The following is a 16,319-nucleotide window of genomic DNA, read 5'->3' as shown; positions in this document are numbered from 1 at the left end:
CTATGTGGTTCATCTCTCTCTCCCATGTGATCTTTATGTGATCATGAGCTTTGTAATATAGTTGAATATGTAGATGTTACTCTTGTCTATTATGCACTCTATAGGTTACTTTAATATGAACTCCGGATTCACTCTCCACGGTGTGACGGCGACAATGTGCGCATCGTGTGTCATTCCTTTATGAAGTTGTGGAGCTTGTTTACTCCGGCTTGAGGGTGCTCTTGTAGCCCTACACAATGAATGGTGTTTGTTATCCGACAAGAGAGTGTTTGAGATTAGCATTTATTTATTCAGTTATGTGATCATTGTTGAGAGTGTCCACTAGTGAAAGTATGATCCCTAGGCCTTGTTTCTAAGCATTGAAACACCGTTTCCAACAAGTTCTGTTACATGTTTGCTTGCTACCATCTTTATTTAAGATTGCAATTACTACTTACAATCATCCATATTACTTGTATTTCACTATCTCTTCGCCGAACTAGTGCACCTATACATCTGACAAGTGTATTAGGTGTGTTGGGGACACAAGAGACTTCTTGTATCTTAATTGCAGGGTTGTTTGAGAGGGATATCTTTGACCTCTACCTCCCTGAGTTCGATAAACCTTGGGTGATTCACTTAAGGGAAACTTGCTGTTGTTCTACAAACCTCTGCTCTTGGAGGCCCAACACTGTCTACAGGAATAGAAGCGTGCGTAGACATCATGCTCTCATGGAGAGATCTTGTGTAGTCGAAGTGTGGGGTTGAACCCATTCGTTGACGCTCATCCACAAGTCACTTGTACCTTCACACAACAAAGACCAAGCAAAGTATGTTTGTGTGTGATATTGGATCACATCATCGATGACATGTCCTTTCATGTTCACAACACCGTTAGCACAACACAAATTTATCAAGAATAATGCATGTTCAAGGTCAATGTGTAAGAACTCCATATGAACATCTTCCAAATGTGGAAACACAAAAACTCCAAATTGTGAGACGACTATGATATCCATCTCATGTATAAACTCATGTGCATTATTGCACTCAAGGCATCAGAAAGAGAAATTGTTCAACATCCTTGAAGCAATAAGAGGAGAATTTTGCCAAAATACATAAGTGGAAGTGTCCAAAATATCATCAACATGTGTGCACACAAACCATTGGAAAGAGAAATTTGCCCTCATATTTGGTGCAACACACAACATATCTTCCAAAAAGTTCACCAAAACAACATTTACACAACCGTGCGTGCCAACAAACCAAATGAAAGAGAAATTGGTTAACTTGTTTGAGGCAACACCAACGGTAAGAATCTCATCATCATGCTTGCAAAAGAACCAAGAGAAAGAGAAATTGTTCGGCATGTTCAATGCATAGCATGAGAAAGGTATTAGAGCCGGGTTCAATCTTGTACTTACTTGTATTATGCTCTCAAGAGCTCTCTTTGTCAACTCGTGCTCAATCGATGTTGACATTGGCATTCTTGTACCTACACACACAATAGGCAATGCAAAGAACGTGTGTGCATGGTATATGAACACATCATCCATCATGATGGTCCATTTCTTTTGCACATCACCATTAGCATTAAGCAAAGCATCATAATAGATATGGTGAATATGCGGGGTAAACACATGAACATGCTCATCATGGATATAGGCAAAGTCTCCAAAATTTGAGAGAGCTATGGGGGCAATCTCATTTACAAGCATATTAGCATCATTGGAAACCAAGCATTGGAAAGAGCAAGTATTCAACATTTTGGTTGCACTAGTGGGAGAGTAATGCAAGCATTTTGCACAAAACATGTTCAAGATTTTAGCATTGTTGTCGACAAACCTATGGAAAGAGCAATTGTTCGGCAAGGTTGTCACAACACAAGCATTATCATCATCATTGCAAGAAACACATGTAAAAGAGCAATTGTTCGACATATTGCACGCAAGAGGAAGTAACTCGAAACACTCATAGCATGGAATGGAAATATTATCATAAGCAACTAATTCCACATGATCAACAATAGTGGTATCACAAGTATCACAAGGGAATGTGAAAGAAGCATATGACATAGCAATAGGATCATCCAACTCATGCAAGCACTCATCAAGCATCATGTCCACTAGTAGGATCATGGCATCATCAACACCTATGTTGTTACCTTTGTAGTCCGACTCATTTGAAGTAGGTGTTGTGGAAGTGGTAGGATCCATGTGGTCGACATCTTTGACTTCTTGTAAGCATGGTGTTATATCATCATCTTCATGCACCATGTACATCTTCTCCATGACCGGGAACTCGTCATCCATGGAACCTATTGCAACATGAGAAAACACACTAGAGGTAGAGGTTAAGTTGTTAGAATGTGAAATGGCCTTCATGGACCTATCAACTACCTCTCGCAACTCACTCGGTGTATCACTCATGTCCTCCAAATGGAAGCACTCAAACTCACATATGGGGTGGGAGTCACTCAACTCACTAGCACTCTCACTCAAGTGGGCTAGGTGGCTCTCATTCTCACATGGGATTGGTACCATCTCATTGTTCAAGCATATAGGAGTAGGCTCGATTTTCTCATCTCCATGTGCCTCCATTGGTGAAGGGATCATCCCATGCTCACCATTCTCAACACCATTCGCCTCCTTGGTTGAAGGGAAAATCCCATGCTCAACCTTCTCAACTCCATCGCCTCCCATGTTGACACCATTTGATGGCGCTATGGTGTTGTTGAGAACTAGGCTCGAATCAACGTCACTCTTGACTTGGCCTTCTCGTGCTCCATCTTGAAGTGTGGTCTTCATAGTCGTCATCTTGTCCATTTCCTTGCACCATTCTTTGAACACGATGGTATCTTGAAGAGTCATGTTGGCGAATTCGGCATCTAATTGGGCGAAGTAGAGCTTGTGGGCTTGTGGTGTGTTGCACTCCCATGTCATGTGCTTGTTGGTTGTGCACACATCACAATGGAGATTGGGGCATTCCCAAAGATGACTACCGTCTTGTGTGCAACGAAAGCATTGGGAGCTACGTGGTCTTGGAGGACGAATCATTGTCATGTTGGCATAAAGTTGGGTAGACCGTCCTTCATCTTGAAGTGTAGACTCCATGGTCTTCATCTTGGGGTTTGAGATTCTTGTAGGCGCCCTTGTGGTGGTGGCGGTAGGAGAGGGAAACACCATGAGATGTGGTTCCTCTTTATTTGTACTTGGCACCATCTTGCTTGTTGGTGTAGTGTCTTGTCTCGCACCATTGGAGATCTTCTCATGTGTAGGCGGTCTTGGAGATGCCATTGTGGTGGTGGCGCTAGGCTTTGTAGACACCATATGGTTGGTGTTGTTGACCTTTGTAGCCTTGGCCGATTCATGTCGAGGCTCTCGTCTTCTTGCATCATCACCATGTCTTGAGGGATGTCGTCGAAGATCCTTGGGAGGTGTTGGTCGATGGCGAACATGAGGTGACTTGTGTCGGCGACGGTCATGTGGTGACACATGTCGATGGTGTTCATGAGGTGGTGATGGTCGACGACGATCATGAGGTGACGTGTGTCGATGACGATCCTTGGCATGCCTAGATGATGGTTCATGTAGCTTGGCACTTTGATTGTGGCGCCTTCTTGAGCTCGGAGGAGAGTGTCGATGGCGATCATGGTGTGGGAGCTCTTGGTGTTTCATATGATGAGCTCGATGTAGATGATCATGTGCATAAGCACTCTCATGGTTGCGCCGTCTTGAAGGTCCTCTATCTTCATATGTAGTTCCATTGGCCAAGATGAGGAACTTGTAGGCACCGGTCTTGTGCAAGGTGGTGTCGAAGCTAGGTTCCACCATGGTGTCGATGTCGTGCTCGGTGCGGTGCTCCATCATGGTGTCGTAGTCGTAGTCGAGGTAGTGCTCCACCATGTCGTCGTGGTCGTATTCGTAGTCGAGGTTGTGCTCCACCATGTCGTCGATGTTGTAGTCGAGCTCGGAGTGGTGGTCCTCCATGTTGTCGTACGTGCTTGGCGAGCCATGGTCGGTGTAGAGATGCTCGATGTCGGTCATGTCGATGATGCTTGCGGAGCTATAGTCGGTGTCGTGCTCCACATGGTCCTCCATATCCGCGGTGCTTGCGGAGCTATCACCCTCATGGTACTCCATGTCGTCCTCCGTAGGCTCATCCTCACTATACATGTTAGTCTCTAGGATTGGTGTATATATGGTGGAAAGAGAGCTACCAAAAGGTCAAAACTAGCAACAAAATCGAGAAAATGGTTCAAATCAGAGAATAACCGATATGTACTCATACACACTGATACGTCTCAAACGTATCTATAATTTCTGATGTTCCATGCTAGTTTTATGACAATACCTACATGTTTTGTTCACACTTTATATCGTTTTGATGCATTTTTCGGAACTAACCTATTAACGAGATGCCGAAGTGCCAGTTGATGTTTTCTGCTGTTTTTGGTTTCAGAAATCCTAGAAAGGAAATATTCTCGGAATCGGACAAAATCAACGCCCAATATCTTATTTTTCCCGGAAGCTTCCGGAACACCGGAGAGGGACCAGAGGGGAGGCCCAGGGCCCCCACACGCCATGGCGGCGCGGCCCAGGGGGGGCGCCCCCTACTGTGTGGGCCCCCCGTGGCCTCTCCGACTCCGCCTCTTCGCCTATAAGATGCCTCGTGACCTAAATCTTCGACACAGATTGACGAAACACCAGAAAAACCTTCCAGAGCCGCCGCCATCGCGAAACTCCAATTCGGGGGACAGAAGTCTCTATTCTGGCACCCTGCCGGAACGGGAAATTGCCCCCGGAAGGCATCTCCATCGACACCACCACCATCTTCATCGCCATCGCTGTCTCCATGATGAGGAGAGTAATTCTCCCCCGAGGCTGAGGGCTCTACCGTAGCTATGTGGTTCATCTCTCTCTTTGTGATCTAGTTGAATATCATCTATGTGTTACTCTGGTGATGTTATTAAAGTAGTCTATTCCTCCTCCATGATGTAATGTTGACAGTGTGTGCATCATGAAGTACTTGGTATAGGTTATGATTGTGATCTCTTGTAGATTATGAAGTTAACTATTACTATGATAGTATTGATGTGATCAATTCCCCCTTTCATAGCTGATGTTGATAGTATGCATGCTATGTTAGTACTCGGTATAATTGCGTTAGTCTATCTTGCACTCTAAGGTTATTTAAATATGAACATCGAATGTTGTGGAGCTTGTTAACTCCGGCATTGAGGTGCTCTTGTAGCCCTACACAATTAATGGTGTTTGTCATCCAACAAGAGAGTGTAGAGTGGTTTTATTATGTGATCAATGTTGAGAGTGTCCACTAGTGAAAGTATGATCCCTAGGCCTTGTTTCCAAACATCGAATCTCCGTTTATTTACTGTTCTGTTGCATATTTACTCGCTGCCATATTTTATTCAGATTGCTATTACCACTCATATACATCCATACTACTTGTATTTCACTATCTCTTCGCCGAACTAGTGCACCTATACATCTGACAGGTGTATTAGGTGTGTTGGGGACACAAGAGATTTCTTGTATCGTGATTGCAGGGTTGCTTGAGAGGGATATCTTTGACCTCTACCTCCCTGAGTTCGATAAACCTTGGGTGATTCAATTAAGGGAAACTTGCTGCTGTTCTACAAACCTCTGCTCTTGGAGGCCCAACACTGTCTACAGGAATAGAAGCGTGCGTAGACATCACACACACACACACACACACACACACACACACACACACACACACACACACTCAAAGCACACACAAAAGGTTAAGAACTCTATATGGTGGTAGGTATGGATGTGGATAGCAAGCGAAAAGGACCAAAGAAAATGTCTATTGTCAAATGTGGGTAAGATCGAAAGTCAAATATCAAAGGCGGTGATCTATGTCAAGGAAACACGGAAACACACACAAGGAAGAACAATGGGGTTAGCGCGACCAAGAAAGTGAGCAAGTAACAAGGATGGTCCTAACGAAGACTATTAGCTCGGTGTCGCGCCAACACAAGAGAGACCGTAGATCGGTTGCATATGAGAGAAGCAACTAGATTTGCACGAATGCCACTCTTCTCTTTCCTATCTTAGTGCGTACAAGCTTTGCACTCCTTTGTATCGGTGGACACACACTCTTTTTCTATTTGTTTTTCTTTTTCTCTTTTTTTTTCCTATGCTTAGAAGCTTTATTTTTCTCTATGTCACACTTTTTCTTCTTTTGTGTATCTTTCTCACCGAGTTTGCTTCGGAGCTTTTCTCAAGACAACGCACACACACTCTCTCACGGTCGTGACACTTGTCCAATGCTTCGCAACACTCGGAAAGCCACTCTCAATAGGATAGGTACGCAAAGAAAGAAAGGGGCTACAAGGGGGGAGGCAAGTTATACCTATTGATGTTAGGCGGTGTCAAGCACACGAACTTACGATGGTCGAAGTGATGTCGTTGATGGTGTCGAAGTTGCGCCGGAATCCGGGGTGCCAAAGGTGCCGTCGCAGTGTTGGTGTAGCCGCGGAAGTGGAATAGACAACCAATGCACTGCAAATCGAAAAACGGGAAAATTAAGTCAATGTCTGAAAAGTTGGGTCAAAACGAGCGATCGAAGTTGTCAAAATTGGAGTCAAGATGGATGGTCAAAGTGGTCAAAATTTGAGGTCAAACAGGCTCCGGAAAGTTGTCAAAAGTTGGGTCAAAGTGGGGTGTCAAAATTTGATGAAAATTGGGTCAAAAATTGCTCCATGCGGAAGTTCCGGCCTTGTTCCGGTACGCGAATTAGGTCCAGGGGCTGCTGTGAGGAAATCTGCTGTTTTCGGAAGTTAGGCGGAAGTAGAGCTGAAGTTCACCGGAAGTTCCGCTGAAAGTAACCGGATGTTCCGGTCTGAAAAAATTTCTGCGCTGAATCGATTTTGGCTGAGCGTTTCTGCTGTGGAGATGGAAATTGGGGAGCAAGCTGGGGCGTGTCGTGCTGCACGCATGGTGCAGGTTGGATGCGGACGCGCGCGAGTCGCGAGATGGGGAGCAGCGGGCGGCCGAGGCTGGGCCTGGATGAAGGTGCGCGCGATTGGCCAGCGGGGCGAGCGGCAGTTGCGGGCGATCGTTCGCGTGGTGGCGTAGCGCGTGCGTGGAGCTGCGGCCGAGCGAGCCAGAGATGAGCGGCGTGGGCGTGAGCGCTTGGTGCGGGCGCGCGCTAGGTGGGCCGGGCGGCAGCGCGTGGTGGTGGTTGGCGTGCGGAAGCGATGGTGGGCCAGGCGGTCGGGGGATCGGCTCGCGGCTGTGCGCCGATGCGGGCGAGCGTGGTTTGCGCGAGCAGGAGGTGGTGCTGTTGATTGAGCGACGGGAGCGTGGGTGGGCCTGGCGGGCGCGAGTCAATTCAGCGAAGAAGAAGGTAGTAGTTGATCAGATGGGGAAAATTTTGGGCTCCGGCCGTACTGATCGGAAGTATCGGAAATACACGAAAATTTTAGATCTGGATCTGGACCGATGAACTGCACAAACTCGGGCGGAAAAATGGGGAAAAATCGATGGATTTCGTGGGGAAACGGTGGAATTGACGGCTGAAAATTGGAGAAATGATAGATCAACACCAATAACACAAAATCTATGGACTAAAACCACAAAAAACGCAATAAATCCTGAGATCCAAATTCGAGCTATTTTTTGGGGCAAAATTTTTGGGCGAAATTGGTGAAATTGAAGGGTCAAATCCGTGGCAACCTTTGCTCTGATACCATATGATAAGAGCTAAACCCAAGGATGTGCCCGATCTTCACGGATTTGGGTGGAATTCGTGGGGGAGGGGGAAGAACGCGATGAACACGAAGAACGCGGAGGGGAATCGTGGGATACAAACTCACACACACAAATCGGTTTGTCCTCGTTGGCCCGAACCACCAACTCGATAGAGGTTGCAGGAAAAGACCTTTCGGTTGAAGTCCCGCAAAGAGATCGACGAATCGAACCTGAGAGATCTAGAAGGGTGAAAAGACCAAGGTTGATAGAAGTGCAAGCAAAAGACCAAAAGGCAGAAGTGCAAGCAAAAGACCAAACGGCAGAAGTGCAAGCAAAAGACCAACGATTGATAGAAGTCACCAAAGCGATCACAAAGGTTCGACAAGGAGATCGAGTGATACAAGATCTAGGATCTATGGTAGGGTTTCCCACATGGGGCAAGAGCAAAGCTCAGGTTTAATTTCACATCAAGTCTAATCTCAGATCTAAGCCAACAAGGCTATTTATAGTTGGTGGGAAAAAGGGGTAACTTACATGCTGAAAAGTGCTGTTTGTGCTGAAAGTCGAGCAGGCGGAAGTTCCGGTCATCCTGGGCGGAAGTTCCAGCTGGATTCCCTTCACTGGGGGCTAGACATCATCTTGGAGGCATCTGGGCGAAAGTTCCGGTCGGGGCGGAAGTTCTGGCCAACTTCCGGTCTAATTCCGAAAACGACCGATTTCCTTGCAGTAACATCCCGGGGCGTTTTGGCGCATTTTCGGAACTAGGGCGGAAGTTCTGGTCCCTCGGGGCGAAAGTTCCGGCTGGATTCTCTTCACAGGGAATCTGGGCGGAAGTTCCGGTCCTGGGGGGGTGGAAGTTCCGGCTGGGGAGCTGTAGCTCCATCTTCTTTATTTTCAGCTCCCTCTCCATTGGCTTGGTCTCCATGGCTTGTATCTTGGTCGATGTACTTGATTGAACACATGGAATTTGTATGAAGTAGTATGCTGTTCCAAATGGGCGATTGTAGGCACGCATAAAGGAGAAGATTCACCTTTGTGTGCCGTCTTGGCAATGAAGCACATGATGCGGTGAAGACCGAAGGTTGGGCTGCATCAGTTCCACTTTTCTTTACATTCGCCAGCCAACCATCTTGGCCGGTATAACCGGGCCCAGAGCCGAATATATCGACCACATAATTTAATCCTAAAAATTTGCCTCCCCAACGGCTAGTTCCGCTATATAAGGCAACTCTAAATTCATGGATAATTATCTTTTTCATTCCTATTGATCCAGATCTGATTTGAAAAGGTCTCAAGAACTTCATCCTTCTTCCCCACCTCAAATCCTTGATTCCTTGAGATTTAACCATCGATTTTGAGAGTTGATCCGTGCATATTCAAGATCTGAGCATCCTCTCTCTTTCAACCACACATATTTTGGTTTGAGCCATCGTACCTAGTTTCCCTCTCCGATCCTGTTACTCTTGGAGGTTGAGGACTTCTAGGCGGTAGCGGTCACCGGGAGCGATCAAGTTGTGATCGAGCCGAAAAGTTTGTACGGGATCGGAGGCCTCCCGAAGGTCTTCACATAGTGGAAAGGGCTCCTACTTCGTGGAAGGAGCTCACGGAAAAGAAGGCGAGCCTTCGTGGTGTTTGGTGTGCTTCGTGGTATTTGGTGTGTATCGGGATACATCATCGTCTCCGCGTGCTTCGTTATTTCTTTTCCACTTATTTAATTTGTGATAGCGATCGAGCTTGAAGTTCTTATATATGCATTTTGTCATATAGAGTGCGCCACTTAGTTTGCATGAGGCCACTTTATTTGTTCGCATAGCCTAAAATTGCAAACAAGTCAAGAATTTTTTTGTAGAACCTATTCACCCCTCTCTAGATTACTGACATTGAACTTTCAGAAACATAGTCAACAACCAATACATGTGCTAGTATAATTTTTAGGTGTGCCGGCACATGAAGTGTGACCAGGGACAATCTTAAAATAACCATACAAATAAAGATTGGTATAAGCATTAGAAAATTTGGAACGTGACTTGTTAGATAACATGCAGTCACCAGGGTTACTCCGGGCCTCCTCGTCCCTTCGTTGGCGTATGACCCATTAGATAACATGCGTGTCGGTATGGGTAATAAAACTAAGAAGTCCTTATAATGGTCCTGTATGTGCCATCCATTAGAGGCCATAGCCTAAGAGAGATGAGAGAACACAACTAGAGAACTTTAAGTCCTTTTTAGTTGTGAGGAGTGCCACTTGCGAGCTTTGCATGGTTCTTACTGATGACAATGTTGTCCCCACCAATTAATGATGTCTTTTTTTATCAAAATAACACCAAGTCATTACATCATTGAATGTTTCAAAAGACCGGTGAGGGGTTACTGGGTTAGAGATAAGCTATCATCTGCTAGTGTTTGGGCCTCAAAATGTTTTCGTTGACATTTTCCATTACTTTGGCCATATAAGTTCAATTGACATCTAAACATCAAAATGAAATATTTCAGTCATCTATCTTATAAGAAAGTCCGATTATCACAAATGTTCATCAAATCAATTACCATCATCTATAAGCACACACAAGAAAAAAGAAACCATCAAAAATCATGAATAAAATTGATTAAATTGACCTTGTGATGGAAAAACATAAAAATTAGAGGGTGGTGCATAAACATTTTTCTATGGACAAACATAAACATTTTTCCATTACTTCCATATAAATTCAATTGACATCTAAACATCAAAATGTAATATTTCTGTCATCTATCTTATAAGAAAGTCCGATTATCACAAATGTTCATCAGAGCAATTACCATCATCTATAAGTACACACAAGAAAAAGAAACCATCCAAAATCATGCATAAAATTCATCATATTGGTCCCGTGATGGACACACATAACCACTAGAGGGTGGTGCACTCCTTTAAGCCCCAAAAGGGGCTTCCTTCTCATCTATCTCACCCACACCCTCATTATACACCTACTTTTCTCGAGTCTCCAGTACATTCTTGTGAGCATGTTGCTTCATCTTGTTGACATCTTGCTTCAACAATGTCTTCTTGAGGAAAGCTTATGCTCTTTGAAGGCAATCTTGCGCGCCTCAATTGATTCCATACGAGTCTGGCGCATCTCCAGTTTAACCTCATCTTCATTGCCACAATCTTTCGTGCATGTCGTCTTCTTATCTTACTATTACTTTTAGCAAGATTTAGCCTAGCTTGAAGAACCTTCTCGGTCATCTCCTTCCTCGTTTTGATTATCTCGTTAAGCTTGTCCCTCATGGCACCCACCTCATGTTCTTGAATACAGGATGACCTTCGAACACATCAGGGGTTGATATCCTAAACCGGAGATGATTCAACCAACAAATCCATTTGCATATGGATTCATGGAAAAGTGATCATGCTCATGGTCGCCCGCTACATAGCCTCTCGAAGAACTAGGATCCTTACCTTCTTCCAAACAAACCTGAGGAATTGGAATAATTAATTTTCTTTTATTTGGAGAAAATGGTGCCCCGTCACTTATCACGTACCATTATGGTTGTGGGTTATATGCTGGTCTGTTGGCAGACGAGGCGCTTCACGCAAACAACCTACCCCGATTAACACAGCTCTGAGCCTCTGATATATAAACAAAAAAACAAAGCCAGACCCAGAAGCATGGGCTGCATTGCGCGCCTCCTCCCCGACTCCCGCTGCAACTCCGCCTCCCCAACCTCCTACCTCTCCAGCGACCTCCAAACCGCCGACGCTGCCACCACAGCCTCCTCCTCCGCGATGCCACTCGCGGCCCCGTTCTCCGACCTCGGCGTGCCGCTTTCCGCCTCCGACCTCCGCACCACCGCCTACGAGGTCCTCGCCGCCGCCTCCCGCGCCACCGGCGGCAAGCCCCTCACTTACATCCCTCAGTCTGCTTCCGCCGCCACCCGTTCCACCTCGACCTCCTCCTCCTCCTCCTCCTCCTCCTCACTGCAGCGCTCGCTAACGTCGACGGCGGCCACCAAGGTGAACAAGGCGCTGGGGCCCAGGTCCTCGACGGCGTCCAAAGTCACGAGGGAGGCGTCGCGGAGACCAGCGACGGTGGTTGAGCTGGTGCGCGTTAAGTTGCGGGTCACGGAGCAGGACGACGCGAGAATTCGCCGTGGGCTTCTCCGCATCGCCGCTGGACAGGTCCCATTCTCATCTCGCTTCTTTTGAAATGTAGCTTCACTTTATTTGTTTTCGATTATTTTTTCGGTGGTTGCTGCACTGTCGGTGGGCTGCACACTTGTACGAGATCTCGGTCTGGGTTCCACATTCCACTTACTGCCTTACTGGTGTGTGATTCGTAGACTAGTGTCGGCAAACATTGGGTGGCCAGTGGCGTGTCTCAGTTTGGTGATCTTGAGAGTTGGGACACCATATATGGTAGTATTTAGTTTCCTTGAGTTATTCTATGGTTAATATCTCAACTGAAATGTGGTGACCACCAGCCTTTTATGAGTAAAGTGGGAAATAATGTGCTGAATTGTTTGGTGCGCCATCTTTCTTTTTGTTTTGTTTGTTCTGAACTTGTCAAGCTCTAATACTAGCATAACTTGTATAGTTGAGTCACCATGAGGCATCAGTTATGCTCCGAACTTATTCATGCACTACTTTAGAAAAAAATAATCATGTACAAAAAGAGTTTTAACTTCAAGATCAATTGCACTTTTTTCTTCTTCGAACAGCTAGGCAGACGTGCAGAATCAATGATTTTGCCGCTAGAGTTCCTGCAGCAGTTTAAAGTATCAGATTTCCCTCATCCACATGAGTATGTGGCCTGGCAGCTTAGGAACTTGAAGCTTCTTGAGGCTGGTTTGTTGGTTCACCCGCTTGTCCCGTTAAGCAAATCAGACATTTATGCACAGAGATTGCGGCGGATAATACATAAAGCCTATGATGGGTCACTTGAAACTGGGAAGGACTCTGAATCGGTGCAGGAACTATGCAGTGCTGTCAAGTCCCTTGCTGCTAGGTCCCTCGGTGGAGGTTCTGATGAATGCCACTGGGCAGATGGCTTTCCACTTAATCTCCATATCTATCAAATGTTGGTAGAAGCTTGCTTTGATAGTGAGAATGGTACTTTGGTTGCTGAGATTGATGGAGTGATGGGGTTGTTGAAGAAGACTTGGGTCATTCTTGGGATTAATCAGATGCTTCACAACCTCTACTTTACCTGGGCGTTGTTCAACCATTTTGCCATGTCAGACCAAGTAGATATCGAGTTACTTTCTGCTGCAGAGAATCAGTTAAGTGAAGTTGCAAAAGATGCAAAAAACACACAAGATCCAGATTACTGTGAACTATTGAGCTCCACTTTAAGTTCGATAATGGGCTGGACAGACAAAAGGTTGCTAGCTTACCATGAATATTTCAATAGTAGCAATATTGATTCCATGCCAGGCATTGTCTCAATAGGAGTCTCAGCTGCGAAGATTCTGGTTGAAGATATATCTCAAGAATACCACATTACAAGGAAAGAAGAGACTGATGTAGTGCGCGGCAGGATAGAAGCCTATATACGGTCATCAGTCTGTGCTGCTTTTGCTCAAGTAAGTTTATATTGTGAACTCGTTCTGCTTGGGCCCTTTTACTGTCATCTTTTTTTTTTATCTCACCAAGAGTGTCAGATAATGTTTTTTAACTGTGCTACAAAATTGGACATTAAACATTGCGGATCACTGTCATTACAAGTGATTTTGGTTATTTCTTGTTTTAGGAAATGTTGCAAAGTGCTAGATCTTAATAATAACATTTGACAATGTCAGTGATGTATTTTGATTCTGACGTTCTCTTGGTTTGTTCAGAGAATGGAGGAGGCAGTCTCAAAGCGATCATCAAGGAATCATGTGCCAGTTCTTTCGATCCTCGCAAAGGATATTAATGACCTTGCTACCAAGGATAGAAATATGTATAGTCAAATACTGACAGAATGGCACCCGTTTGCTTCAGGTGTTGCAGTTGCAACCCTTCATTCTTGCTTTGGTAATGAGCTGAAGCAATTTATAGTTGGGATTACAAAGCTCACACCAGACACTGCTGAAGTGCTTAACGCCGCTGATAAGTTAGAGAAGAATCTGGTTAATATTGTTGTTGAAGATTCTGTGAATAGTGATGACGGAGGCAAGTCATTGATTAGACAGATGCCGCCGTATGAAGCTGAAAATGCAATTGCTAATCTGGTAAAAGCTTGGGTGAAAGAACGAGTGGACAGACTTAAAGGATGGGTTGACCAAAGTTTGCAGCAGGAGGTGATCCTACTCATTTCGCATACCATATCTATAACAGTAATCTTGCGAGTTGAGTTACTTTAGATTTTCATTGTGTTCTCCATGGATTTTAAGTGATATATCCTTTCATCAACTGTTAATAATAATCTTTGTAGGCTTCTATAACTTAATTTGTGGTTAGCCTGACATCAGATTACTCTATTTCTACCCGCGCAAAATAAGGTTACTCTATTTCTTTAGCTGGCTGGTGCACCTTAGAAACTACTATTGTTGTATGGACAGTCGAAGGTGCATTTTCCTTGGGGAACTGCTAATATCTGACTTGAGTGATTAACTATTTATGCATTCAGCCATTCTCAACCATATGTTTAAAGTGGATATCATTGAATGCCAAGCACTCTATCACAGTATTTTGTGATATGTTGTGTTTTCTGATATCAATGTAGAGCAACTAATCGAGCATTCCACTAATTTTGTCAATCTGTATGCAGACTTGGAATCCACAAGCTAACAGACCGAGTTTTGCTCCTTCTTCTGTGGAGATGTTAAAGATAATTAATGAAGTTTTAGAATCATTTTTTCAGTTGCCCATACCAACGCACTCTACTCTGTTTCCTGATCTAGCAGCTGGGCTCGATAGAATTATACAGCATTATGTATCAAAAGCAAAATCTTACTGTGGTACGTATGAACATTAAGATATTTTACTTTCATACAATACTTAGCCATGCTGAATTCATTTAATTTTGGTTCACAGAGACCCGGAGTACTCCTATTCCACAACTACCTCATTTAACGAGATGCGATGTTGGACCCAAATTGTTCAAGAAAAAGGAAAAGCCCCATGTTATTATGAAGCGTGGCTCACAAGTTGGATCGTCCAATGGAAACGGTGCGTGTTCATTAGATCTTCCTAAACTCTGTGTACAAATAAATACGCTCCACTATATCCGAACTGAGGTGGAGAACCTGAAGAAGAAGGCGACAAAATACTTGCGAAACAGTGAATTAGCTCAGGATGGTATCACTGATGGAATGAACATCAACTTTGAGCTATCCCAGACAAGTTGCCAAGACGGCATCCGTCAGTTGTGTGACACAACGGCATATAATGTGGTGTTCAGTTATTTGAGCCATGTTCTTTTGGACACGCTGTATGTTGGTGGTACTGCATCAAACAGGGTTGAGCCTTTGTTGAGAGAGCTTCACTCTATCCTTGGGGTGATATCTGGCATAATGTATAATGGGGTACGGGACCGTCTCATGACTGTGTTGATGAAAGCTTCCTTTGATGGATTCTTGTTGGTGCTTCTTGCTGGTGGACCAACACGCGCTTTCACCCTCCAAGACTCTCTAACCATAGAGAATGATTTCAGAGCCCTCAGAGGATTGTATTTAGCAAATGGTGATGGCCTGCCCTATGAATTGGTTGACAAGGCTTCATTGGAGGCGAAGAACATTCTGCCACTCCTCCGAACAGACACGGAATCCCTCATTCAGCGTTTCAAGCAAACAATTTCCGAATGCTCTGGATCTCCAACCAAATCTAGGTTTCCGATACCTCCCGTGCCCACCCAGTGGAGTGCAAACAACCCCAACACTATCCTGAGAGTTTTGTGCTACCGGAATGATGAGGCTGCCTCAAAATTCCTCAAGAAAACATATAATCTCCCAAAGAAGCTCTGATTTCTGTAAATTGAGATCATAAAGAAGTGCGTTTAATTCTATGGTGCTTGCATCTGAAGAAAACTAACTACCTCAGTCGGAATGTGGCAGGTCCAAGCTGATAAGAAATAACTACCGCAATCGGAATGTGGCATGTCCATGCTGATAAGATGTAGTTATCTTTGAGTGTGTGTGGCTTCATAAGGTGAGTTATTTTCGCCTATATTGGTGTTTTTGTAGTAGTGTCAGCTTGCTTGCGGATATCTTTGGACAATGTATATATTTATGTTTGAATAGGCACTATATGATTACACAAGTACTTGGCAATAACTGTACCAAGGAAAGGATGATAGGTTTGGGCACCTGTAATATCTGATTTGTATTTGCTGTGATGTTTGAAATCATTGTTACTCTTAGTTCCTATGTTATTTCTGTTAAAGTGTATAAATGGACCAGAAGAAACCCGCTGCGCATGGGCGGGATTTCTTTTTGCCCCACTTGGGACCTTTATGATTTGCCCCTATTTAGTGGACAGGGTGTTTCTGCGATTTTTTCGCCCCACTTGGGACCAGAAAAACTTTACATGCACAAACATGTCCCTCTATATGCGATTTTTTTTCCTAAATTTTGTAACTTCTTAAAATATGTTTTGTACATACCGGGTGCATATGCACCCGAGATCAGTTTTGAGTTTCA

General features: G+C 44.6%; 1 protein-coding gene across 1 annotated transcript; it reads left to right on the top strand.

The window, feature by feature from the left end:
• Positions 1 to 11,367: 11,367 nt before the first annotated feature.
• On the top strand, positions 11,368 to 16,033 carry LOC124682812 (protein unc-13 homolog). Its single transcript, XM_047217421.1, has 5 exons — positions 11,368 to 11,877; positions 12,417 to 13,280; positions 13,536 to 13,979; positions 14,450 to 14,639; positions 14,716 to 16,033. The coding sequence occupies exons 1-5, from the start codon at positions 11,368 to 11,370 to the stop codon at positions 15,642 to 15,644; spliced, it is 2,937 nt and encodes a 978-aa protein (XP_047073377.1). The 3' UTR covers positions 15,645 to 16,033.
• Positions 16,034 to 16,319: the final 286 nt, after the last annotated feature.

Source organism: Lolium rigidum, chromosome 1 (genome assembly GCF_022539505.1).
Source record: "Lolium rigidum isolate FL_2022 chromosome 1, APGP_CSIRO_Lrig_0.1, whole genome shotgun sequence".
Taxonomy (NCBI): Eukaryota; Viridiplantae; Streptophyta; class Magnoliopsida; order Poales; family Poaceae; genus Lolium; species Lolium rigidum.
This window is presented reverse-complemented; position numbering and strand designations above follow the sequence as displayed.